Raw genomic sequence first — 23,992 nt, 5'->3', positions numbered from 1 at the left:
TGTCTGTGACCGCTGTTTCTCGACAACCACAGGTCCGATATACTTTTAACTTGCCAGGTATATTGCTGGGGACCCGAGGATGTGCCTTTTCAAGGTTTCATATTAATCGGACAATTACTTACCGAGCTATGTCCAAAAAACGATTCAACCAATCAGAGAGCAGCGAACGATCGCGTGTGCCGAACGTGGCGGGCACACTCTGCCTCGGATGGCACTTTTGAGAGCGTATTCATTTATTTCACGTTTGCAAACTATGTTGGCGTTAAACTATGTTTTACAACTAATAAAAACGAATTTGCGATTCATTCGCTTTCCTGCGCGTTTGTGCACGCGATGGCGATTTCTTTACCAAACTCCGGAAGCCGTTCGCTTTGGACCAAACCATTGCATGTAAATAGAGGGGGGGGATTGTCACCACTCGCAAGCCGTTCGCTTTGGACCAAACCATTTCATGTAAATAGAGGGGGGGGATATAATTTTAGATATAGATATAGTACGGGCATGCCCTAGTATTTGAAATGAGGGAAAATATAATGGAAAAGCAATTGCATCCAAATCTGAATCCATCACAAATGTCAAATCATCATTTTACCTTTTCGTTGAATATATGCTGCTGAATGTTTATTTCCGAGTTCAGTATGATAAAGAAGAAGCTTTACCGCCAACTTCGACTGCTTCCAGTCATTTATTTGTGTTCAAATGTCTGGTAATTGTTTTGTATTTATTTATGCGAATGGGTACTTGCATATAACTGTCATTAATTAAAAAGGCTTAGACACTGGATCGAATTTTTTTAAATCCAATAAAACGAACTTTTTATTTTGTCCAAAGCACTCCAAAGCACTCCAAAGCACTCACTGATGAACCTCTGAAAGTTTGACAAAGATCCGTTTGCCATATCTGAGAAAAATGGCAACACAGAGACAGACAGACCAACGGCTCTCTTATATAGTAGATATCTATATTATAATAGCCGTAGATGATTCTGTCTGTCTGTCTGTCTGTCTATCTGTTGGGTGTCTGTCCGGGGTGTGGCTTACTCGGTTTGCAGAGTAGCTCCACCCATAGCTCCACCCATTCTGGGAGTGGCTATAAACAAATATCCACCATTTTATTAACTCGCATAGCTTTGAGTCCTGTTTTGTAGGCCCGTGGTGTCTTGCTCTCCCCCAGTTTTATTTCAAATCAAATTCGATAAATCATTTCATTTTTCACAGTCGCTAACATAGTTTTAGACTCGGTTGAAAAAAAACGGGAAGAAAATCCGATGAAAGTTGCCGTTTATAGAACGAAATGAATTCTCAAAGGCCTGTAACTTCAAGGCCATTGAGTCTCTCTCACGCCTTTATCTCCAATCTAACTCACCATATGATTTCATTTTTATCGATGGTTTTACTTTTAGACTTGGTGTCAGCAATAATTGAGAACAATCCACACACGCGGGAAAATGCAGAGATATATTTTTTAAAATCGCGTCATGGTGTATCATACACCGCCCAACATGACACCGCCGGCAATGTGTCGATATATATTAAAAATTCGCTTTTGCTTTTCCGTTATGATATATTACTATTTCGTTTGATGATAGTCGTCACAAAAACGTCAACAATGATGCCGACATATATTTCTTCGTTTTTATTTCATTCAACATATTAGCCGGAAGTAAAATATGTTTCAGGAAATTACCGAGAGATATTTCTTCGTTTTTGTGCGCATACACTTTAAATAGGTTTATTTGAAATCTTTAATTTTCCACAATATAATTTACTTGCCATTTATCATTTGATGATTACGAGACAAATTCCTCTTGAGGATCGTGACAATTCATGCGTTGCGTGGAAACTTCCATTTCCAAAATGAATGAGACGATCGATGAAGAACGACTCGGTGTCACCAACGCGGGAAAATGCAGAGATATATTTTTTAAAATACACCATATCACCGCACAACACCGCCCAACAGCCAACAAGTATCATACACCGCCCAACAGCCAACGAGTATCATACACCGCCCAACATGACACAGACAGCAACATGTCGACATTATCGCTTTTTCTTTAAACCGAGTGAACCGAGCCGAACCGAATACACCGCGTGAATTCACCGAGCGAATTTCAGCCAATTCCACCTATTTCTTCGTTTTTATTTTATTCGTTACCAGCAGAAGTACCCAGCGTTGCCGGGCGGGGGAGGGGGGAAGGGCACGTACACTTTAAACATGTATATACATGTGGGATGTGGGATATATACATGTGGGACATGTGTACGTGTGTGTACGTGTGTGTGTGTGTGTGTGTGCGCGTGCGCGTGAATATGTGTGTGTGTGTATATATGTGTGTGTATGTGTATGTAGGCTAACCCCCGCTCTAGCAGGGAAAATGGCCTTAAAATGCATGTTGTTGTTGTATGTGTATATACATGTCTGTGTGTGTGTGTTTGTGTGTATATGTGTCTGTACGTGTGTGTGTCTGTTTTTGTGTGTGTGTGTGTGTGTGTGTGTGTGTGTGTGTGTGTGGAGATGTATATATGTGTATATATGTGTATATGTGTATACATATTTGCATATGTGCATATGTGTATATGTGTCTGTACGTGTGTGTGTGTGTGTGTGTGTGTGTGTGTGTGTGTGTGTGTGTGTGTGTGTGTGTGTGTGTGTGTGTGTGTGCATGTGTGTCGATGTACGTGTGTGTGTATGTGTATATGTGTGTGGGTGTATATGTGTGTGGGTGTATATGTGTGTGTGTGTGTATATGTAAACATGGGCCGGTGTGTGTGTAAAGTGTGAGGAGGTATTGGAGAGGAAAATGCAGAGATATATTTTTTTAAATCGCGCCATGATGATAAACGAAAATACACCGCCTAAAATAACAGTCGACATATATTTAAAATTCGCCATACACATCCATGCGGGAATCCCACGGGCATGGATGTGTGTGACATTTCGACATATTGAGTTACATGCTGCGCCTGCACATTCAGTTATATAAGATTGTTACTGGCAATTGATCACATCCACAAATGATGTAATCCACACAATTTATGTACTTTACGTTAATAGGAATACATGCCCGTGTAGATGGGAAATACAGTTTGTTTGAAATAAATCACAAATATCAGAAGAAAGTTTTTTAAACCATTTTATATAACTGAATGTGCAGGTGCAGCATCGAACTCAATATGTCGAAATGTCACACACATCCATGCCCGTGGGATTCCCACGGGTGACCCCGCTAGTATATATATATTTGTGTACAAAGTTGAAGCTCGTGTAAGAGCTAACAAATAAAACACGTAAAAACAGAAACAGAAACGCACATAAAACATATAATAAAGGAAGCGGGAGACAAGAGGGGGAGAGAGAGGGAAGCATAACAACAGTAGAGAAAAGGGACATCTGGAGATCTGTGGAAGGGAGAGGGCTGGGGCGGGGTACACGGTATAAAACAAATGGACACTACTAGGACTTTCAGGAAAGAAAACGGAATTTGAAAAGGTAGATTTGGGGTGTATTAATGGGGCAGAAAAGATCAAGGTTTTGGATGGGGGAAGATAAGATAAGAGATGGTGGTGAACAGCTGTTTTAGAAGAACTAGAGGGAGGAATGGAATTGAAGAGAGGGTGGGAGTTTGTTCCAGAGGTGGGAGAAAAGAGGAATGAAGGAGTGAAGGTGAGCAGAGAGTCTTGATTTTGGCAGTTTCGCCAGAAGAGGGTAGCTGGCAGACCTTATGCGTCCTGCAGGAATCCTTGGGAGACATAGCACAGGCAGAGCAAGGGGAGCAAGGCCGGAGAGGAGTCTGTAGAAGACAGAAAGACCAGCTTCCTGCCTGCGGTGAGGGAGAGAAAGGCCCTCAGAATCAGCTTCACCTTGGGAGATACCAAGGAATATAAAAGCCTTGTTTTCTCCATCGTGAAGCCGAGCTTGGTGTGAGGCAGGAGCACCAGCCCAGAGGGGAGAGCAGTACTCCATCAAGCTGCGGATAAAAGCTTTGTATGTGGTGAGAAGCTCAGTAGTGCCAAGGAAGGACTTCGCACGGCGGAGGGTTTTCTAAACGGTGTCTTTTCTGAGAGACATAGTGAGAGTGTGAGATTTGTCAGTATTGAAAAATATGTTCCACTTGTTTGACCAGTTTGTGATTTTATCCAGGTCTGCAGAGAGTGAAGAGACTGCTGCCTGCCGATCTGAGGGTTGAGATATGAAGCGGCAGAGGGTGGAGTCATCAGCAAAAAGATAGAGAGGATTTTCCAGAGAGTCGGAGAGATCATTAATGAAGACCAGAAAAAGCACAGGGCCCAGAACACTGCTTTGAAAAATTCCAGCCTGGACAGGAAGGGGAGATGAGAGAATTCCATTTAGAGCCACATATTGACTATAACGTGAGAGGAAATCCACGAGCCATGCTTGGAGATTTGCAAGGATACCATAGGAGGAGAGGTTGGTGAGCAGAGTGGGGTGCTAGACCGTATTGAAGGCACATGATATGTCAAGGGAGACGGCTCTGATTTCCTGTTTGGCATTGAGGACCTCCATCTATTGTTGAGACAGCAGAAGCAGCATGTCCAGAGTCGAGAGATCTTGTCTGAATCCAAACGGATGATCTGAGATCAGACCATTGCGATTTAATGTCAGAGGATTTAATATCAGATGAGGAAGGATTTAATATCAGAAGCCATGATGGATTCCATGACCTTGCTGATTATTGGGAGCAAGCTGATTGGTCTGTCATTGCTGGGATCTGTTTTTGCACCGGTTTTGAGTAAAGCGGTAATGTTGGCTGATTTCCAAGCAGATGGTAGATGACCTTGAGCAAAAGTGAGGGTGAAGAGAACAGAGAGAGGTTGAGCTAGAGCGGCAGAGCAGGATTTTAGGACCCGTGGGCTGATGCCATCTGGTCCAGTTGCAGAATCTGAGTCGAGGTTTGACAGAAACTTCGCTACCTTGTCAGGAGAGAACGACTCAGAGTCCAGGAGCAGCTGGGTATGATTTTTAGGCAAACACTGTGTTGAGGCATTTGGCTTTTCACATGCAGTTTCAGCTGTGTAGACGTTTGAGGTAAGGGAGGGGATGGAAGGGGAACAAACCCCAGAAACAGATTTGACCAGACGCCACCAGGATTTGGAGGAGGGAGACAGGTTTAAGAGTTCAGCTTTGAGAGTAGAGAGATAGTTTCCTGGCTCTCTTGAGGGTAGACACACACTTGTTCCAAGCTTTGTGGAAAGAACTGAGATTGCTGTCAGTTGGATTTGCCTTCCACGAGGTGAAGAAATTTGTTTCAGGGCAACTGCCTCACCACAAGATTAAGTATGCCATGGATGGGAGGAAGGGCATGACAACTGAAGACGAGATGGGATAAATCTGTGCATGAGAGAGAGAGCAGTTTATTTTGGAAGAATTCCCAGGATGAGTTGATGTCAGAGGTAGTAGAGATGGGAAACCAGTCCAGATGATTGATGGCTGCTTGAAGACCGTGCCAGTCGGCCTGAGTGAAATGCCAGACTCGTCGACGCTGTGGAGGCTCTCTGAGAATGGCCAGAGAGATATCCACTTTAACAAGCACATGATGAGAAGAACCAATTGGAGCAGTTGCTCCACACGGTCTCCACGTTTTTCGAAGTTAAGTCTGTTCACAATTGTATTTTGTCGAAACTGTATTTATCTTTCGGTGTGTGAAGTTATTGTGTGCAACTTTGGTTGTTTCTCGGTGTTTATCTTTCATAAATTGATCGTCTGTTTGCCGTGTCGCGAGCAAGGCCTTGTACAGTGTGCACTGTACAACCTTGAGGCTTTGTTTTTCTCTCAGTGGTCCGTCGTTTGTGATCCAATAACTTTCGTTCTCTGTATTCCCAGTCTTTTCACCCATAGCCTACTTCCTTGTGTAAATCTCAACTCAAAAAAAAAAAAAAAAAAAAAATTTTTTCCTTCTCTGTTCTCATTCGTTTATTCATTCTTATTCGTTCGTTCGTTCTTTGACCACGTGTTTCTCCCCCATTTCCCCAGATAGTTTTCACTCATTAACCTTCAATGTTTACACTTTCCCCTCAAGTTATGTATTCCGTCATATTTTATAACACCTTTTTCTTCTTCTTCTTTAAAAGGCTGCTTTCGACTTGCTCACCAAATCAATTCATCCCAAAAAAAATATCCATCTCCTATAGTGCCTTTGTTCTACATTCCCTAAACTCTCCTGCACTCCATCCTCCATCCAGCGTCCTTAAACGTATTTTTAACTCGAAGGTCACAAGAAACTCATTTTGCAATAAATGTTCGTTTCCCATAAATCGTACACTTTCAAAAATCCAATCTCACCCCTCCCCTCCAAATCTTCCCCATAACCCCTCCCCTCCAAATCTTCCCCATCACCCCTCCCCTCCAAATCTTCCCCATCACCCATCCCTTTCAAATCTCCCCCCTTGCCCCCTCCCTCCTAAACTACCCCATCACCCCTCCCCTCCAAATCTTCCCCATCACCCATCCCTTTCAAATCTCCCCCCTTGCCTTCTCCCTCCTAAACTACCCCCTCACCCCTCCCCGCCAAGACGCCCCCTCGCCCCTCCCCTCCTAGACTCCTGCCTCACCCCTCCCCTCCAAATCTCCCCCATATCCCATCCCTTTCAAATCCCTCCCCTTGTCCCTTCCCTCCCAAACTCCCCCCTCACCCCTCCCCTTCAAATCTCCCCACCCTCATTGCTTCTCAATTTCCCCCCGCTCACTCCCCCTCCTCAAAGCGTCCTCCCCGCTTCTTCCCCCTTCAAACTCTCACCTCCATCTCCCCCAACCTTCTGCCTCGCTCTTCCCCCTCCTCAAATAACACCTCATTGTGGCTCACCCAATCACCATCAAACTTTTTGTCCGCCCCATCCTTCCCTTTCTCCGAGCTATTCTGAAATCTCTGACACACCTTCAACAGCTCTCCCTACCTCTTCCACCTCTTCCACATCTTACCCTACCCCTCCTCCCCCCTGTTCTGTATCTGATGCTCCCCCTTCCTCTTCATTAACGGTATGGACCTCAAACATCCGGGGCCTTCGTTCAAACTTAACCGATCTCTCCATACAGGTTGCTTCTGTCAAACCAGACGTGATCTGCTTAACAGAAACTTTCCTCCTTTATGATGTCTCTGATTCCATAGTATCTCTCCCGGGCTACTCCCTCCTCCGGTATGATAGACCTGAGCCTCGTCCTGGAGGCGGGGTTGCTATCTTTATCAAAAACTCTCTTCCTCACTCGCCCTGCACTGCACTCTCTCCACCTCACCCCCAGGAATACCTCTGGCTACGGCTTCCCCTTCGCTCCCACCTCTTGTTCATATGTGTGTTGTACCGTCCACCAAACAGTGATGACTCCATCTACATCTCGCTGTCTGATGATATGGACCAACTTCTATCTACTCATCCCAACTCTCTCTTCCTCATATGTGGTGATTTCAACTGTCATCATGCCAGTTGGCTGGGTGTGGGTACCTCTCTCACCAGCCATGGCTCCTCAGCAAAGGACTTCTGCGACTCACTGGGACTGACACAATCTGTCAATTTCCCGACCCGGATCTCGGTCAACGGAACATCTTCTCTTCTGGACTTGGTTATGTCTAACTTCCCTGAAAATGTCTGCTGCTCTTCTTCTGCTCCGATCGGAACATCTGATCATGTCCTTGTTAAAGTGGACATCTCTCTGACCATCCTCAGGGAGCCTGCTCAGCGTCGACGAGTCTGGCATTTCACTCAGGCCAACTGGCACGGTCTTCAAGCAGCCATCAATCATCTGGACTGGTCTCCCATCTCTACCACCTCTGACATCAACTCATCCTGGGAATTCTTCCAAAGTAAATTGCTCTCTCTCATGCACAGATTTATCCCATCTCGTCTTCAGTTGTCATACCCTTCGTCCCGTCCATGGTACACGGAATCTTGTGGTGAGGCTGTTGCCCAGAAACAACTTGCCTTCGTCTCCTGGAAAGCAAATCCAACGGAAGGAAATCTCATTTCCTTCCACAAAGCCCGAAACAAGTGTGTGTCCACCCTCAGGAGAGCCAGGAAACAATATCTCTCCGTTCCCAAGACCGAACTCTCTTATCTGTCTCCCTCTTCCAAATCCTGGTGGCGTCTGGTCAAATCCGTTTCTGGTGTTTGTTCCCCCTCCATCCCCTCCCTTACCTCAAACGGCTACACAGCTGACTCCGCACGTGAAAAAGCTGAATGCCTCAACTCTGTGTTTGCCTCTAAATCTTGTGTCCCAAACCCATCCCTCTCTGTACCCACCATACCCAGTCGTACCCTGCTGCTCCTGGACTCCGTGTCCTTTCCTCCTGACAAGGTGGAAAAGTTTCTGTCAACCCTCGACTCTGATTCTGCAACTGGACCCGACGGCATCAGCCCACGGGTCCTAAAATCCTGCTCTGCTGCTCTATCTCACCCTCTCTCTGTTCTCTTCACCCTCTCTTTTGCTCAAGGTCAACTGCCATCTGCTTGGAAATCAGCCAACATCACCGCTTTGCACAAAAAAGGTGCAAAAACAGATCCTAGCAACTACAGACCAATCAGCCTTCTCCCAATTATCAGCAAAGTCATGGAATCCATCATTGCTTCTGATATGAAATCTTTCCTCTTCTCCAATGGCTTGATCTCTGATCATCAATTTGGTTTCAGACCAGGTCACTCTACTCTGGACATGCTGCTTCTGCTGTCTCAACAATGGATGGAGGTCCTCAATGCCAAACAGGAAATTAGAGCTGTCTCCCTCGACATATCACGTGCCTTCGACACGGTCTGGCACCCCGCTCTGCTCACCAAACTCTCCTCCTTTGGTATCCATGGAAATCTCCACGCATGGCTGGCGGACTTCCTCTCTAGTCGTCGTCAACGTGTGGCCCTGAATGGGTTTCTCTCATCTCCTCTTCCTGTTCAGGCTGGAGTTCCCCAAGGCAGTGTTCTGGGCCCCGTGCTTTTTCTGGTCTTCATCAATGATCTCTCTGACTCTCTCGAAAATCCTCTCTATCTCTTTGCTGATGACTCCACTCTCTGCCGCTCCATTCCTCTTCCCTCAGATCGGCAGTCTGCTGCCTCCTCACTCTCTGAAGACCTGGACAAAATCACAGACTGGTCAAACAAGTGGAACATGTCTTTCAATCCTGACAAATCTCACACTCTTACTATGTCTCTCCGAAAAGATCGACTGGACAACCCTCCCATCTACTTTCTCAACAATCCTCTCCAAGAAGTTCTGTCGCTCAAGATTTTGGGTCTCACTATCTGCCATGATCTTTCTTGGGAAAACCACATTTCCAAGCTGGCCTCCAAAGCCAGTCGCCAACTGGGCATCCTCCGTCGTGCGAAGTCCTTCCTCGGCACACCTGAGCTCCTCACCACATACAAGGCTTTCATCCGCAGCTCAATGGAATACTGTTCTCCCCTATGGGCCGGTGCTCCTGCCTCACACCTAGCTCGGCTTCACGCTGTTGAAACCAAAGCTTTCAGAATTATTGGAATCTCCCGCGATGAAGCTATCTCTGAGGGCCTTTCACTCACTCACCGCAGGCAGGTAGGTGGTCTTTCTTTCTTCTACCGACTCCTCTCCGGCCTTGCACCCCCAGCTCTCTCTGTGCTCTGTCCCCCAAATATTCCTACAGGTCGCACAAGATCTGCCAGCAACCCTCTGATGGTTAAACTGCCGAAATCTCGGCTCTCCGCTCACCTTCACTCTTTCATTCCTCTTTTCTCCCGCCTCTGGAACAAACTCCCTCACTCCCTTCAATCCCACTCCTCCCTCCAGGTCTTTAAAACAGCTGTTCACCACCATCTCTTATCTTCCCCCATCCAAAACCTTGATCTTTTCTACCCCCGCTAATTCACCCCAGATCCACCTTGTTTGAAATTCCAACTTCTTTCCTGGAAGTCCTGGCAGTGTCCATATGTTTTATACCTCTCCCACTGCCCCCTTCCCACGCCCCCCCCAAAGCCCTCGCCCTCTCTCAGATCTCTCGATGTCTCCATGTCTCTCGGTCCCTGCTCTCAAATGTTGTGTTTGTGTCCTTCCCCCTCTCTCCCCATCTTGTCTACCGCTCCCTATGTTATATGTTTTATGTGTCGGTTTGTCTTTCTGTGTGATTAATGTTCGCTCTTTCACGAGCCTCGATATTGTATCCAAAAAAAAAAAAAAAAAAAAAAAAAAAAAAAAAAAAAAAAAAAAAAAAAAAAAAAAAAAAAAAAAAAAAAAAAAGCAGAAGAAGAGCAGCAGACATTTGCAGGGAAGTTAGTCATAACCAAGTCTAGAAGAGAAGATGCTCCTTTAACTGAGATCCGGGTCGGGAAATTGACAGATTGTGTCAGTTCCAATGAGTCGCAGAAGTCCTTTGCTGAGGTGCCATGACTGGTGAGAGAGGAACCCACACCCAGCCAGCTGGCAGGATGACAATTGAAGTCACCACATGTGCGGAAGAGAAAGTTGGGATGAGTGGATAGAAGTTGGTCCTCGTTGTCAGACGGTGAGATGTAAATGGAGTCATCACTATTTGGTGGATGGTACAACACACATATGAACAAACATATGAACAAAAGGTGCGAGAGGAGGGGAAGCTGTAGCCAGAGGTACTCCTCGGGGTGTGGTGGAGAGAGGGCAGTGTAGGGAGAGTGAGGAAGAAAGTTTTTGATAAAGAGAGCAGCAACTCTACCACCAGGATATGTCTCGGGTCTATCATACCGAAGGAGGAAGTAACCAGGGAGAGATACGAAGGAGTTTGAGACGTCTTGAAGGAGGAAAGTTTCTGTTTAGCAGATGAAGTCTGGTTTGTCAAAAGCAACTTGTATGGAGAGATCAGTCAGGTTTGAGTGAATGCCCCGGATGTTTGAGGTCCATACCGTCAAGGAAGAGGGATGGGGAGCATTGGATACTCGAGAGGGGAGGGGTAGGGTAAGATGAGGGAGGAGAGGGGGGAGGTAAGGGGAGCTGTTTAGAGTGTGTTGGAGATTGCAGAAGAGCTAGGAGAAGGGAGGATGAGGAGGACAAAAGGCTAGATGGTGATGGGATGAGGAGGACAAAAGGCTAGATGGTGATAGGATGAGGCACAGTGAGTTGAAGCTTGAGGGGGGCAGAGCGAAGGAGAATATTGGAGGAGGTGGAGGAATGAGTTCGAAGACAGAGGAAGTGGGAGGAGGCAGCTTTGTGGAGGAGGGGTGATGTAGAAGTTTTGAATTGAAAGGGAGCGGTGATGGGGGAAATTTCAAGGGGAGGGGTGAGGTGTGAGTTTTGAAGGGGAGGGGTAGAGGGAAGGTAGTGATGGAATGGGGGTCGGAGGAAGTCGAGGGAGGGGACATGGAGTGGGACGTGGGTGTGTTTGACAAAATGAACGATTAATTAAATACAAACATTGCAAGTTGGGGTTCTTGAAATTTCCAAGTCGGATATATGGTTGAAAACGTTAGAGGAGGGGTGATATAAAGGCAAATTTCAAGAATGTAGAAAGGAAGAGCTGTATGTGTTGGTATGGTTGAAGGATTTATTTGAAAACAAAATTTTGAAGAGGAAAAACAAGAGCGAATTATAATACAGGGAGGTGTGACGATTTTCAGAAAACTCGTACACAGTTATTTTTAGTCGAATTTCAATTTTTATTTTTTTTAAAGACTACATATATAATGCCATGTAATACACTGTAACAGACATTTAAAAAATGTAATTCATGTTTGAAAAATGACATCATCTAAATGGCGGCCGTTCTTGTCCAAGCATTCTTGCAGACGTGCAGAAAAGTTCCAGCATTTCTCAGCACAGCAGCATCCCTCAGCAGTTCCAGCATTCTTTCTGCGAACGTAAACCGCCGTACGAAATCATTCTGCTGCAGTTCTTGAACCACCATGATTTTGTACGCGTGATAATGAAGGTCAAAGTGCAAAATTCGACGAACTGATCTGTCTGACATCCGTAGAGCGCGAGCGTGCCGTACCGCTGACCGACGAGGGCTGGCCTCCACAGCTTGTCGAACCCTTTCGATGTTTTCCGGGGTCCTAACGATTCGATCACCTCCCCGAGCTGCTCCCGGCCTCACAGATCCAGTTGTCCTGAAGTTTTTTACCCACTTCAATATTGTGTTTCAAGACGGAACGGCGCCACGTCGACCAACATTGAAGTGAGTACGAAATCTGCGCTGTGTAAGCACCACCGAACTACCCGTTTGAATAAACGTCTCAACAACAAAGACGCGATGTTCAATCGTCCACAGCTCCATGGCTACTGAAATGGCCCCTAACAACGAGTAACCAACAGCCATCACGCATGCGCTGGACCCCCCACTTGCATTGTTATACCCAATTCAAACATGAATTACATTTTTTAAAATGTCTTTGTTACAGTGTATTAAATGGCATTATATATGTAGTCTTTAAAATTTTTTTTTTTGAAATTTGACTAAAAATAACTGTACGAGTTTTCTGAAAATCGTCACACCTCCCAGCCGGACCCTGTAGAATAGAGAATTCAACACGGGAGAAAAAGGAAATTGAAACATTTTAAATGGCATTGTGAAGACGTCACAACAATGGGTAAGACATCGAGGTGTATATAAGCATTTTGTAGGTACGGCGGGAGCAATTGCCTTTTTTATGAGTAATTTTTTGTAATTACTATTATTATTGAGGGTTAGGTTGAAGAATAAGAAGAAGAAGAGGAGAGAAGAGCAAGGCAAAAGCTTGAAGAAAATAATTTTGAGTTTGTTCGTGAATACCTTCACGATCAGAGTGGGAATGCAGAGTGAAAAACGGCAAAAATTGAGAGGCCGGAAGAGGAAGTAGAAGTGGGGGAAGAAGATTGGTAGTGGGAGGTGAAAAGAAAATTGATTTTTTTTTTGACACTAAGCAGGGGTTAAAGTTGGGGCAATTTGAAGGAGAATAATGGAACTGGGGAGAAAACAAAAAGGCTGAAGGTAGTAGGGATAAAAGACAATAAAAATTGTGGACTCAAACTCGGAAAACGTAGGCCTCAAAAACCCGGCACGAAAAGTCCGACGAATACTTACAAATTTGCACAAGATTTAAAACAAAAGACCGAGCTAGAAGCATGCAATAAACACAGAGACAGAAAAATAAACAATAAAAACTTGACAAAACTACCAGGAGTACTTATCTTTGAGGAATTTGGCAGAGTCCCAAAACAGCCAACAAAGCTCAAAGAACTGGAAATATATATATGTATGTATATGTATATATATATATATATATATATATATATATATATATATATGTATGATTTAGATTTTTTTTTTTTTTAAATAGAAAGAAACACACCTTTATATATAAGGTCCCGCAGTTGATAATGCATGTCAGAGCAGAAATTCCACCATGAAGTCCAAGGAACTGTCCGTAGAACTCCGAGACATAATTGTGAGAAAGCATAGAGCGGGGGAAGGGTATAAAACAATTTATAGAGTGTTGAAAGTTCCCAAGAGCACAGTGAGCTCCATCATTAGGAAATGGAAAAAATATGGAATTAGCCAGACTTCTTAGAGCTGGCAGTCCGACCAAACTGAGCAACCGGGCAAGAAGGACCTTGCCGAATAAGCCAATGACCACTCTGACAAAACTACAGTTTCTTGGCTGAGATGGGCCGGAAGGACAGCACTCTCCGCAGCACTTCTCAAATCTAGACTTTATGAGAACGTAGCCAAAGAGAAGCAATTCCTGAGAAAAGGCACATGACAGCATGCCTGGAGTTTGCAAAAAGGCATGTGAAAGACTGAGCGCATGAGGCACGTGAAAAAGCATGAGAGTTTGTGGTCTGATGAAACGAATTGAACTCTTTGGCCTAAATGCAAAGTGCCAGGTCTGGCTGAAACCGAGTACAGCTCATCACTCATCTAACAACATTCTATCGTAAAGCATGGTGGTGGCAGCAACATGCTATGGGGCTGCTTTTTAGCAGCAGTGACTGGGAGACTTGTAAGGATAGAGGGAACAATGAATGGAGCCAAGTGCAGGCAAATCCTTAAGGAGAACCTTTTTCAGAGAGCAAAATAACTTTGACTACGGCGAAGATTTACATTCCAACAGGAGAATGACCCCAAGCATACAGCCAAAGCAACATTTGATTGGCTTCAGTTCAAAAACATGAAAGTCATTGAGTGGCCCAGCCACAACCCAGACTTAAAACCCACTCATAATCTGTGGAAAGACTTGAAGATTGCTGTTCACCAACGCTCCCCAACCAACTTGACAGAGCTTGAGCAAATCAAATGGGAGAAACTCCCCAAATCCAGATGTGCAAAACTGATATAGCCATACCCAAGAAAACCTGGAGCTGTAGTCGCTGTCCAAAGCACTTCTTCGAAGTATTCACTCAAGGGGTTGAATACCTATGTAAATTAGATATTCCTGTATTTCACTTTTAATTGTTTTGTCGAAATTATTTAGACTTTAGTAAACAACGAAGAAGATTGATGGTTAAAGCTGTAGTAATACCCTTGAGAGGGCAAAACGGCAATGATGGGCCAAATGGCTTCATTTCCTTGTTTTTTCAATTTTTTATGCTGAAGGCTCCAGTCACGGTCTATATTGTCCTCATTGAGTACAGGCCTTAATTAAAAGAGCTGCATTGATAGAAAAGTGAAGAAAGAAGGAATCGTCTCAGAGTTTTTGAGGAGGTAAAATATCTGCTTTTTGAAAAAGTGAAGGTTGTAAGTGTTTGGAAATACATGGGAAGGTAAAGAGTTCCATAGTTTGGCAGTGTTGGGGAAGAAGCAAACATCATAACAGCCCACCCTTGAGTTGCCAGTGGCCACACAATAATCATGTGATGTAGTGGCTTGTCGAGTATTCCGTGGTCTCGCTAATGGTGAAGGTACACAAGCAGCAAGTTCTTGGGAGCATAAGCCGAAGCAATATGTGTAGAGAAGAGAAAGAGTGCCAACTTTGTGGCATATTTCAAGTGGGTCGAGTTTTTAGGTCAGATTGGGAGAGTTGATGAGTCGGATGACTTTGGATTAAATTCTCTCCAGTAAGTATGTGGAGCTGGAACCTCCCCAAATGTGAGAGCAGTACTCTGTACAAGGGCGAATAAATCCTTTATATAGTTGAAGTAACTGTTGAGAGGTGAAGAATCTTCGACATCTGAACAGGACGCCTAGTTTCTTCGAGGCAGACTTAGCTATTTGTGTAATGTGTGGATTGCAAGATAAATTTGATGTTCGGGTAATACCTAGTAGGTTTAGTATATCACATGGTGTAATTGTGGAGCTTTCAAAGGAGATTGGAGAGATAGGAGTTTGAGAGAGAGATGGGAAGAAATTGAGTTTTAGAAGCATTAAGCTTAACCTCATTACATTTGCCCCACTGGGAAATCTTGTCCAAATCCAAATGTAAAGAGGTGGCTGTGATCAACCGAGATGTAGATCGAGTGAGGGAAGATGGGGCAGATGGGATAAACATGGAGGAATGTAATGTCGAGTCATCAGCATATGAGTGCATTTGGTTATTTCTGGAAGAAAGAAGGTCATTGATAAAAAGAAGGAAGAGTGTTGGAGACAGGAAGGAACCCTGATGGACACCGCTGTTGATAGGGAAGGAGGGAGGTGTTGAACCACCAACAATTACGGAGATAAAGCAGTCGGAGAGAAAGCTCGATATGAGAGAGCAGAGTGAAGGAGGGAAGCTTGGATATCAGACCCTGATGCCAAACTCTGTCAAAGGCTTTTGAGATATCAAGGCCTACAACAAAGGATTCCCCAAAGTCTCTCATATAAGAGGCCCAGACATTTGTAATGTAAGAAAAGATATCACCATATTGATGGTCAGATCGAAGACTGTGAGATTAAAGATGCTTGAGGAAATGGGAATTGAGAAGACATTTAAAGACTTTGGAAATAGTATAAGTCAGAGCAATAGGGTGGTAGTTGGAAGGGTTTGAACAATCACCCTTCTTTAAAATAGGCCTGTTTCCAGGAAAGGAAAATAAGGCATGTTTCCAGGAAAGAGGAAAAGTTTCGGTTTTTAAACAAAAACGAAACAAACGAGCAAGCACAGGAGCAAGTTCTGAAGCACACTCCTTCAAGACACAAGGAGGAATGCCATCTTGTCCGTATGCTTTGCATGTGTCCAGAGAGAAGAGTACTTTTTTGACTTAATGAAAATAGATTATAGGAGGGGCATATGATTGCTAAGGGGTGCTTCAGGGGGAGATGGAATGTTAGTCATCATGTATGCAATTAGAAGAGAAAGGAGATCAAAAAGAGTTGCTTTATCAGATGGAGAAACTGATAGTATCATCGGAACGAAAAAGCGATGGAAAAGTAGAGCGACGGACTCTGTTGGAGATCGTTTTAGCTAACAACCAGAAAGATCTATTCGTGGAAGAAGATGAGAGGTGTTGTCACATTTATTTTGGATAATGGAATGCTTAGCCTCACGAATAACATGTTTGCATTGATTTATGGCAGATATGAAAACTGAATGCGAGTCGGATGAAGAAGAGTTTTTTAATGTCCGATTTGGTGCATCTCTTGTAATATAATTATCCCTACCGTTATCCATATAAAAGGTTTGAGGCCACACATGCATATAATTTCCCTGCGGAGGTTGAACAGGGGGAGGTTTGTGTGCATGATCTGACCCTGGGTATCCCCAGCACGTTTGCAAAATTTGGTGATTGCCCCAGCATTTTATTATATGATTTTTAAGACTTATGCACACATACATATACAATGCATGGACTTTCCTTGTGGGGAGGTGGATTTTTTGTGCCTATGACCTGAACCTGGGTACCCCAAGTACATATGCAAGATTTGGTGGAGATCAAGGGGTTTTGGAATTGTATAGAAATAAAAGGGAAGGCTACGTGCGCACACACACACACACACACACACACACACACACACACACACACACACACACACACACACACCTCACTCTTATATGCATATATATTCCAAGTGTTTGACCATTTTGTGATTTTGTTAATGTCAGAAGAAAGGGAAGAGGTTGCTGACTGTCTGATGGATGTCATGGCAGAGGGTGGAGGGGGTCACTAAATAGATGCACGGGATTTTTCAGAGTCAGAGAGATTGTCCGGTCCATTTGCAGATTTACTTGAACAAATAATTCCTACATTTGAACCCACATCTAGTATGAGAGGTTTGAGGGACGATAATCCCATCAACACATCACCAGTATGCCAACTGGGCAGGGCAGGGATAAAACGAGAGTCGAGGCAAAGTTAAGCAAGATAAACGACTTGCAAAGTGAAGAGGAGTGTCCTTTTAATGGGTATGACATCATTAATGATGCAGTGATAAAGACATGATAAAGCTCAGGTTTGCACATACTTGGAGAGCAAGCTGGTTAAGGGTTGTGTTTGAACACTTCATCAGTCGGAGTGTTTGTTTTTTTACAACTTACTGATTGCATTGCAGATCTTATTACTGGGATTCCTATCTCATGGAACCTTGTATTGGTGAAGTGTGGTTTTATGCGTAAGCAACATTGGTGTGGGAATGTGTGCTGTGCAGGTGTGCGACAAAGGATTCCATCGTCCCTCCGAGCTCACTAAGCACATGGGCACACACAGGGGACGCCGGTCACATAACTGCCGTCACTGTGACTTCCATTCGACCGACCCCTTCGCTCTTTCACGACACGTCCTGTCCTCGCATACTCACGAGCTCCCTCATCAGGTTCCTTTTTCTTGCGTTCTGTACTTAAGGCCATGCCCATAAAAAAGCATTTATCATATTGATTTTTCAGGCAAAGTTCCCTTTTGAAAAGGTTGTAGAATTTGTTTTTGAGATGGTGTCTTATATACAACATTTTTTAATGATGACTTTGTTTACTTTGATGTTGTTTGGAGAAGTGATTTCTTACACAAGTTTAATATGAGGATACTTGTTTCACCTCCTGGGGATTAGCCTTTATTTTGAACTGCTTTCTGTTTTGGGCTCCAAGTCTTGCATTGTAAGGTTCCTCGCATGAGTGATGAAAGAGATCTAATCTGGGTAGTTTGGATAAATTTAATAATGCACCAGTTGGTGCTTGTGAAATCGTGCAGACAGTTTTATTTTACAACTTGAATCATGTCATTTTTCAAAAGGAGAAATTTGCCATTCACCCCTTAGTCTGTTCAATTAACTTCTGCAAAATTGCTAACTTTAGCTGTTATTTTGGCATCAAGCTATGAATCCCTAAACATGATGGATGTGTCTGTTCACAGTGTCGGAGATGTAAAAAAAGCTTCAAACTGCAGACGGAATTGAAGAAACATATGAAGTATCATTCGGGGAAAAAGGTACTTGATACTCTCTCGCTGTGCCCAAACGAGTCGAGTCCATGCCTGAATATGAGGGCTGAGCCAAGACCACCCTGCAGATTATTACAGTTGAAAAGTTCTTGTGTCTTTTTGCTTCCATGAAAATTAGTTGAAATGGTGGGAAAAGGATGCTGCAACAAGTTATGATTCCAAAACTAAGATCTAACACAGTAATCTATGTACTATACGAATACAGTCATGGCCAAAAATATTGGCACCCTTGCACTTTTTAAAAATAACCCACAATTTTCTCGAAAAATATGTTGAAATTGACAAAAGTATTTCGTCTCCACAATTCTATATTTCACTTAAATATGACAGAAACTTTCTTTTTGATTCAGAACTTAATATATCCTTTCAAATCAGAAAATAAAAAGAAATAGTCAGGTTCACCATGTCAATAAATTATATTTCGTTAAAAATCATGGTAGATTAGCAAACCTATACATTTTTGGAAAGGTTATAGCATAAGGAAACTAAAAATCAATGTTTACATTTGGAGAGATACCTGTATGGCGGCCATTTTGGATTTTCAAAATGGCCACTGTAAAATACATATTTTGTTCTATTTCTGCCTCTAATTACCCTAAAAACTTTTAAAAATATACTAAACCTATATTTTCAGGGACAAGGAATCCAATGAAAGTATCAAATTAGTGCTATGGGGAATGGTAAGACACGAATCAAAGGTTTTGAATTGCAAAATACTGTCTTTATATTCGCGATAAGTTGCATAATCAAATACATGTTATCATTTTGTACAGGCAGTTAATAACATCAAAATGTGTCACAATAATTCATATCACCAAACATACACAGGCAGTCAGCAAAATCATATATACACATGCAGTCACTATAACTTCACATCTACACAGGCAGTCAATGACAAAATATACACAGGCAGTCAATGGCATCAAACATACACGATTACAGAATATGCCATTTAGAGTTCGTCATCACTGTCCTGTGTGTCGTATCCGACAATATAGTCCGCATCGTTTTCACAGTCCGTTCCACACAAGCAAAGGTCGGTCAAATTGATTGGCAAATCGAATTGGTCGAATGGTCGATCGAATCGAATTCGATGAATCGAATCGAATCGATCGAATTGGTCGAATGGTCGATCGAAGCGATTGGTCGAATGGTCGAATTGGTCAAATGGAATTGGTCGATTGGTCTAATTGGTCGAATCGAATTGGTCGGAATTGGCAAATGTAAACATTGATTTTCAGATTTTCCATGAAAGAACGTTTCCAAAAATGTATAGGTTTGCTAATCTACCATGATTTTGAACGAAAAAACATAGTGAACCTGACTAAAATGGCATTGACAAAATTATTGACACCCTGAACTTAATATTTGGTAGCACGGCCTTTGGTCAAAATAACTTGTCAAGTGCTTCCTATAGCCATGAATGAGCTTCCTCTACCTCTCTACTGGCAGTTTGGCCCACTCTCCTTGTGCAAACTGCTCCAGTTCTCCCAGATCTGAAGGGTGCCTTCTCCCAACTGCTGTTTTCAGATCTCCCCACAGGTGTTCAATGGGATTTAGATCTGGACTCATTGCTGGACACTTCAGAACAGTCCAGCGTTTTGTCTTGAACCATTCCTGGGGGCTTTTTGAAGTGTGTTTGGGGTCATTGTCCTGCTGCAAGACCCATGACCTTCGACAGAGACCCATCTTTCTGACACTGGGTTGAACATTGCACTCCAAAATACCTTTGTAATCTCCTGATTTCATGATGCCATGCACACATTCAAGGCACCCAGAGGCAGCACAGCAATCCCAAAACATCACTGAACCTCCTCCATGTTTGACTGTGGAGAAGGTGTTCTTTTCTTTGAAGGCTTCATATTGTTTTCTGTAAACATAGAGATGATCTGCTTTACCAAAAAGCTCTCATTTGGTCTCATCTGTCCACAGGACATTCTCCCAAAAGGATTTTGATTTGTTCAGGTGTGTTTTGGCAAACTCCTGTCGGTCTTTCTTATGTCTCTGTCTCAGCAGTGGGGTCCTCCTGGGTCTCCTACCATAGAATCCTCTTTCATTGAGTTGGCAACGGATGGTGCGAGTTGAAACTGTCGTACCTTGTTTCTGAAGATTAGCTTGAATCTGTTTGGCAGTTGATTGATGTGTTTTCTCCACCATTCAAACAATCCTTCGCTGCAATCTTCGATCAAGTTTCTCTTGCGGCCACATCCAGGGAGGTTGGCAACAGTGCCATGGGCCTTAAACTTCCTGCTAACATTGTGTACGGTGAACACAGGAACATCAAGCTCTCTGGAGATGGACTTGTAGCCTTGAGATTGTCCATGCTTGGCTACAATCTTGTGTCTGACCTCCTCAGACAATTCTCTGGTTTTATTTATTTCCTCCATGCTCATTGCGGTGCACACAGTGACACAAAACTGCAGAATGACTCCTTTCTCTATTCAAACTGGTTGAATGAGTGATTTTTTTTATTACAGGCACCTGCAACGCACCACATGTGAGTTCAATTCCAAAGTAAAGGAGAATCACCTGCTTGAAATCGAATTATTTCCAACAACTTCTAAAAGGTGCCAATAATATTGTCTGGGCCATTTTAGGATTTCTGTGTGGAATACGCTAAGATTTAGTAATTTCTTCAGCCTTTTTTTTTTTTGTTCCACTGCAAACCAAAGAAATACATATGTGGATACCAAAATATCCTTTAATTTCAATAATTTTCTGGAAAAAATGCTGAATTATTTGAAAAAGGTATAAGGGTGCCAATATTTTTGGCCACGACTATATTGAGTTTGTTCCTTGTGATTTACCAAACCACTGGCCGAATTTCTACAAAAATAGCTGTACCGCATTATTTTCACACACTGAAGGTCTCCGTCACAATAAAAGCCTCAATTCCTAATCAAATTGATGTAAAAATATGAAATAATGGTGCTTTAGGAAATCAGGTGTCATATGTTTGGTGCCCCCCTCAGTGTGGAGAGGAGTGGAGCTTTCTCTGCAATCAAACAAATTCCATTTTAATATTTATTTTCCTTGTGCAGAATTGAAATTAATATACAAAGGGTCCTCAGTCTCTGTGGGTCTACATGGTGTGTAACGTATGGTTGTTCGATCCCGTACAACCTTAAAGATGGAAATTATTCGGCCTTTTGGCCTATCATTGCCATGTTGCATTCCTGTGCTATTTTTTACTGCAAATGTAAAACGCCCATTCCTGGGCTCACCTTTTTTTTTTTTTTTGGTGTTTCTTCCTCTTGGCCATTCTTCCTCCAGGTGTACCTCTGTTGTGTCCCACCACGCTGCTGTTGATGCCTTTCCACTGAGTTCATGCAATGTATTTATGGCTTTGCTTTATTAGGACTTAATCTGAGCCAATAAGAATCTTCTTGATGCTTTACTGAAGCCTATTTGACCCAATCTTGATCAGGCAGCCCAACTTCTGAACATAGATGAGAGACAACATTAAATAAAATAGCCCAATCTCTTTTTCTCCCGGTGCAAAATAAGTCTGCATGGAGCTCATATGAAGGTGAGACAAACGGAAAACATTACCTTAGATTTGGTCTTCACAAATGGTGGTTAAATACATGGAGATTTGGTCTCCACAAATGAAGAGGGGGAGGGGAGTGGAAGTGTTCAATATGGAGAGAAAGTAGGAGGAAAGCAAAAAAAAAAAAAAAGAAGCAAAATTGGCAGGGAAAGTGGTTAAATACATGGAGAGGGAAGGAGAAATACACAGGGTGTTTCATAAAAAATGCAACCCAAAGTTTTTTTATACTTTTTTTTAAATTTTCCATTGAAACAGCATGAAACTTATACATAATAATCTTTGTAAAATGTAGAACAAAGTAAAACACAAAAATTATAACTCGCGATTTCAGAAGACAGTTCCCAAAACGTGTTCTACATGGATGCCCTGCTGCAGCAGGCACGAATGGATCCTCCTGGTGAAATTGTCGGTAACTCTGCTGCATTCCTGAACCGGAATAGCTTTGATGTTGGTGGCAATTGCATTTTTGAGGCCGTCAATAGTCTGAGGTCTCCCCTGGGACACTCTATCCTTTAGGTAACCCCATATATAGAAGTCGGTTGGGTTGAGATCCGGAGAATGGGGCGCCCATTTAACATCTGTCCTAGAGATGATTCGATCACTGAATTTCTGTTGTAGCCACTGTATCGATCTGTTGGAAGTGTGAGGTGTGGCCTCAACTTGCTGAAACCATTGCACAGCCCTGTCGATGTTGAGCTTCCTCACTAATGCAACCCAGAACTTCTGTATAACTTTCAAGTACCGTTTGGTGATTATGGTTACAGATTTCGCTTCTTCCTCTTGAAACCAGAAAGGCCCATTGATGCAAGATTTGCTTATAGCAACCCATGCAGTGCATTTCTGCCTGTGTAACAGCCTTTCACTAATCTCATCAGGAGAACTAGAACCCCAAAACACATTGATTTTAGAGTTAACATGACCACTTAAAAGAAGGTGGGCCTCGTCAGAAAAACACACATTACTCAGAAAAGTTGGAGCCTGACACATTTTTTCCTCAAACCATTCACAAATCGTCACACTGAGTTGTTTATCATTGTCTGTTCGTTTTTGCTTCACTTGTGTGAAATACGGTTACATTTTTAGTTTCTGCTTCAGAATTTTTTGTGTACATGTACTTGATAAAGATAAGTTCAATTATTGAGATCGACTACGCAGCGATTTCCTGGGGCTCCTCAAAACTGCTTCATGGACCGCTTCAATGTTTTCTTGTGATATTGCAGTCCTCGGGCGACCAGACTTTGAGCAATTAAGATTTTGTGCTGTCTCGTGGGACTTAAACCTCTATCAATTGAAAAATAGCAGACTTATCTGGTGCTAATCTGGTCTCAAACTTCTTTCTGAATCGTGTTTGAGTCTGTTGAAATGACTTTGTGGCAAAGTAAGACTCCACAATAAAGATCCTTTGTTCAATTGGCCATGCCATCTTCGAAATTAACAGTATGGCTTGCAGTTTTTCATACAAACAATGCTTCATACAAAATTGCAATAGAAAATAATTAGCATTAATAATTTTTTTTCACATAACTTCAATAGAGTTTTGTTTTTTTATGAAACACCCTGTAACTGTTGACCTATGAGCTATTGACTCGTAAGAGGCATCACCTCTGCTGTCCCACGCTTCCTCATGGTGTCCTTGCTCATGTTGTTACTCGTAGGAGGCCTAGGTCCCTGTATCACTCTCTATACTATAAACATTTCCACTATTCCAGAAAGGTATTTTATAGTATGGAATACATTTACACCATTAGGATCGTGCTATATGCCCATACGTCTAGATTCTAGAACCACAGCTGCCAAGAAGAGCCAGAATGGATTGTCTGCTTGCCTGAGTACCACAGATTGTTTACATAAATGCTATCGGACATGTCTGGGAACATAAGGATCTGGAGCAGCAGAAAAGCCCATCTCTGCGAAGTAATATGCAAGAGCTGTGCAACAAAATCTACTGCACATTTGGCAAAATATGGATCAGGCCCTTATACAGAGTATTCTAGATTCGCTTACTTCATGTGCTCTCGCAATGGGTGATGCCAAAGGACATGCTTACAAACAATAATATATGGAGCACATTCTATTTTGTTCATATCACATATTGTTATAATAAAGTTTGTTTATAGTCAAGGGCATTCATTTTATTCTGGCAGGGCACTGTATAAACAAATACCTCCATCCTGGGGT

The 23,992-nt window shown here is 43.0% G+C and overlaps 1 protein-coding gene across 1 annotated transcript in view; it reads left to right on the top strand.

Annotated features, from left to right (window-relative positions):
- LOC137416134 (zinc finger Y-chromosomal protein 1) overlaps positions 1-23,992 on the top strand; it is a 76,280-nt gene that overhangs the window by 51,419 nt on the left and 869 nt on the right. The window contains exons 11-12 of the mRNA XM_078774081.1: positions 17,480-17,644; positions 18,178-18,252. Coding sequence (XP_078630207.1) covers positions 17,480-17,644; positions 18,178-18,252 — 240 coding nt within the window. The remainder of the gene's footprint in view (positions 1-17,479; positions 17,645-18,177; positions 18,253-23,992) is intronic.

Source organism: Myxine glutinosa, chromosome 3 (assembly GCF_964187855.1).
Source record: "Myxine glutinosa chromosome 3, kmMyxGlut1.1, whole genome shotgun sequence".
NCBI lineage: Eukaryota > Metazoa > Chordata > Myxini > Myxiniformes > Myxinidae > Myxine > Myxine glutinosa.
The sequence above is the reverse complement of the archived record's forward strand: the minus strand, read 5'-3'. Positions and strand labels throughout refer to the sequence as shown.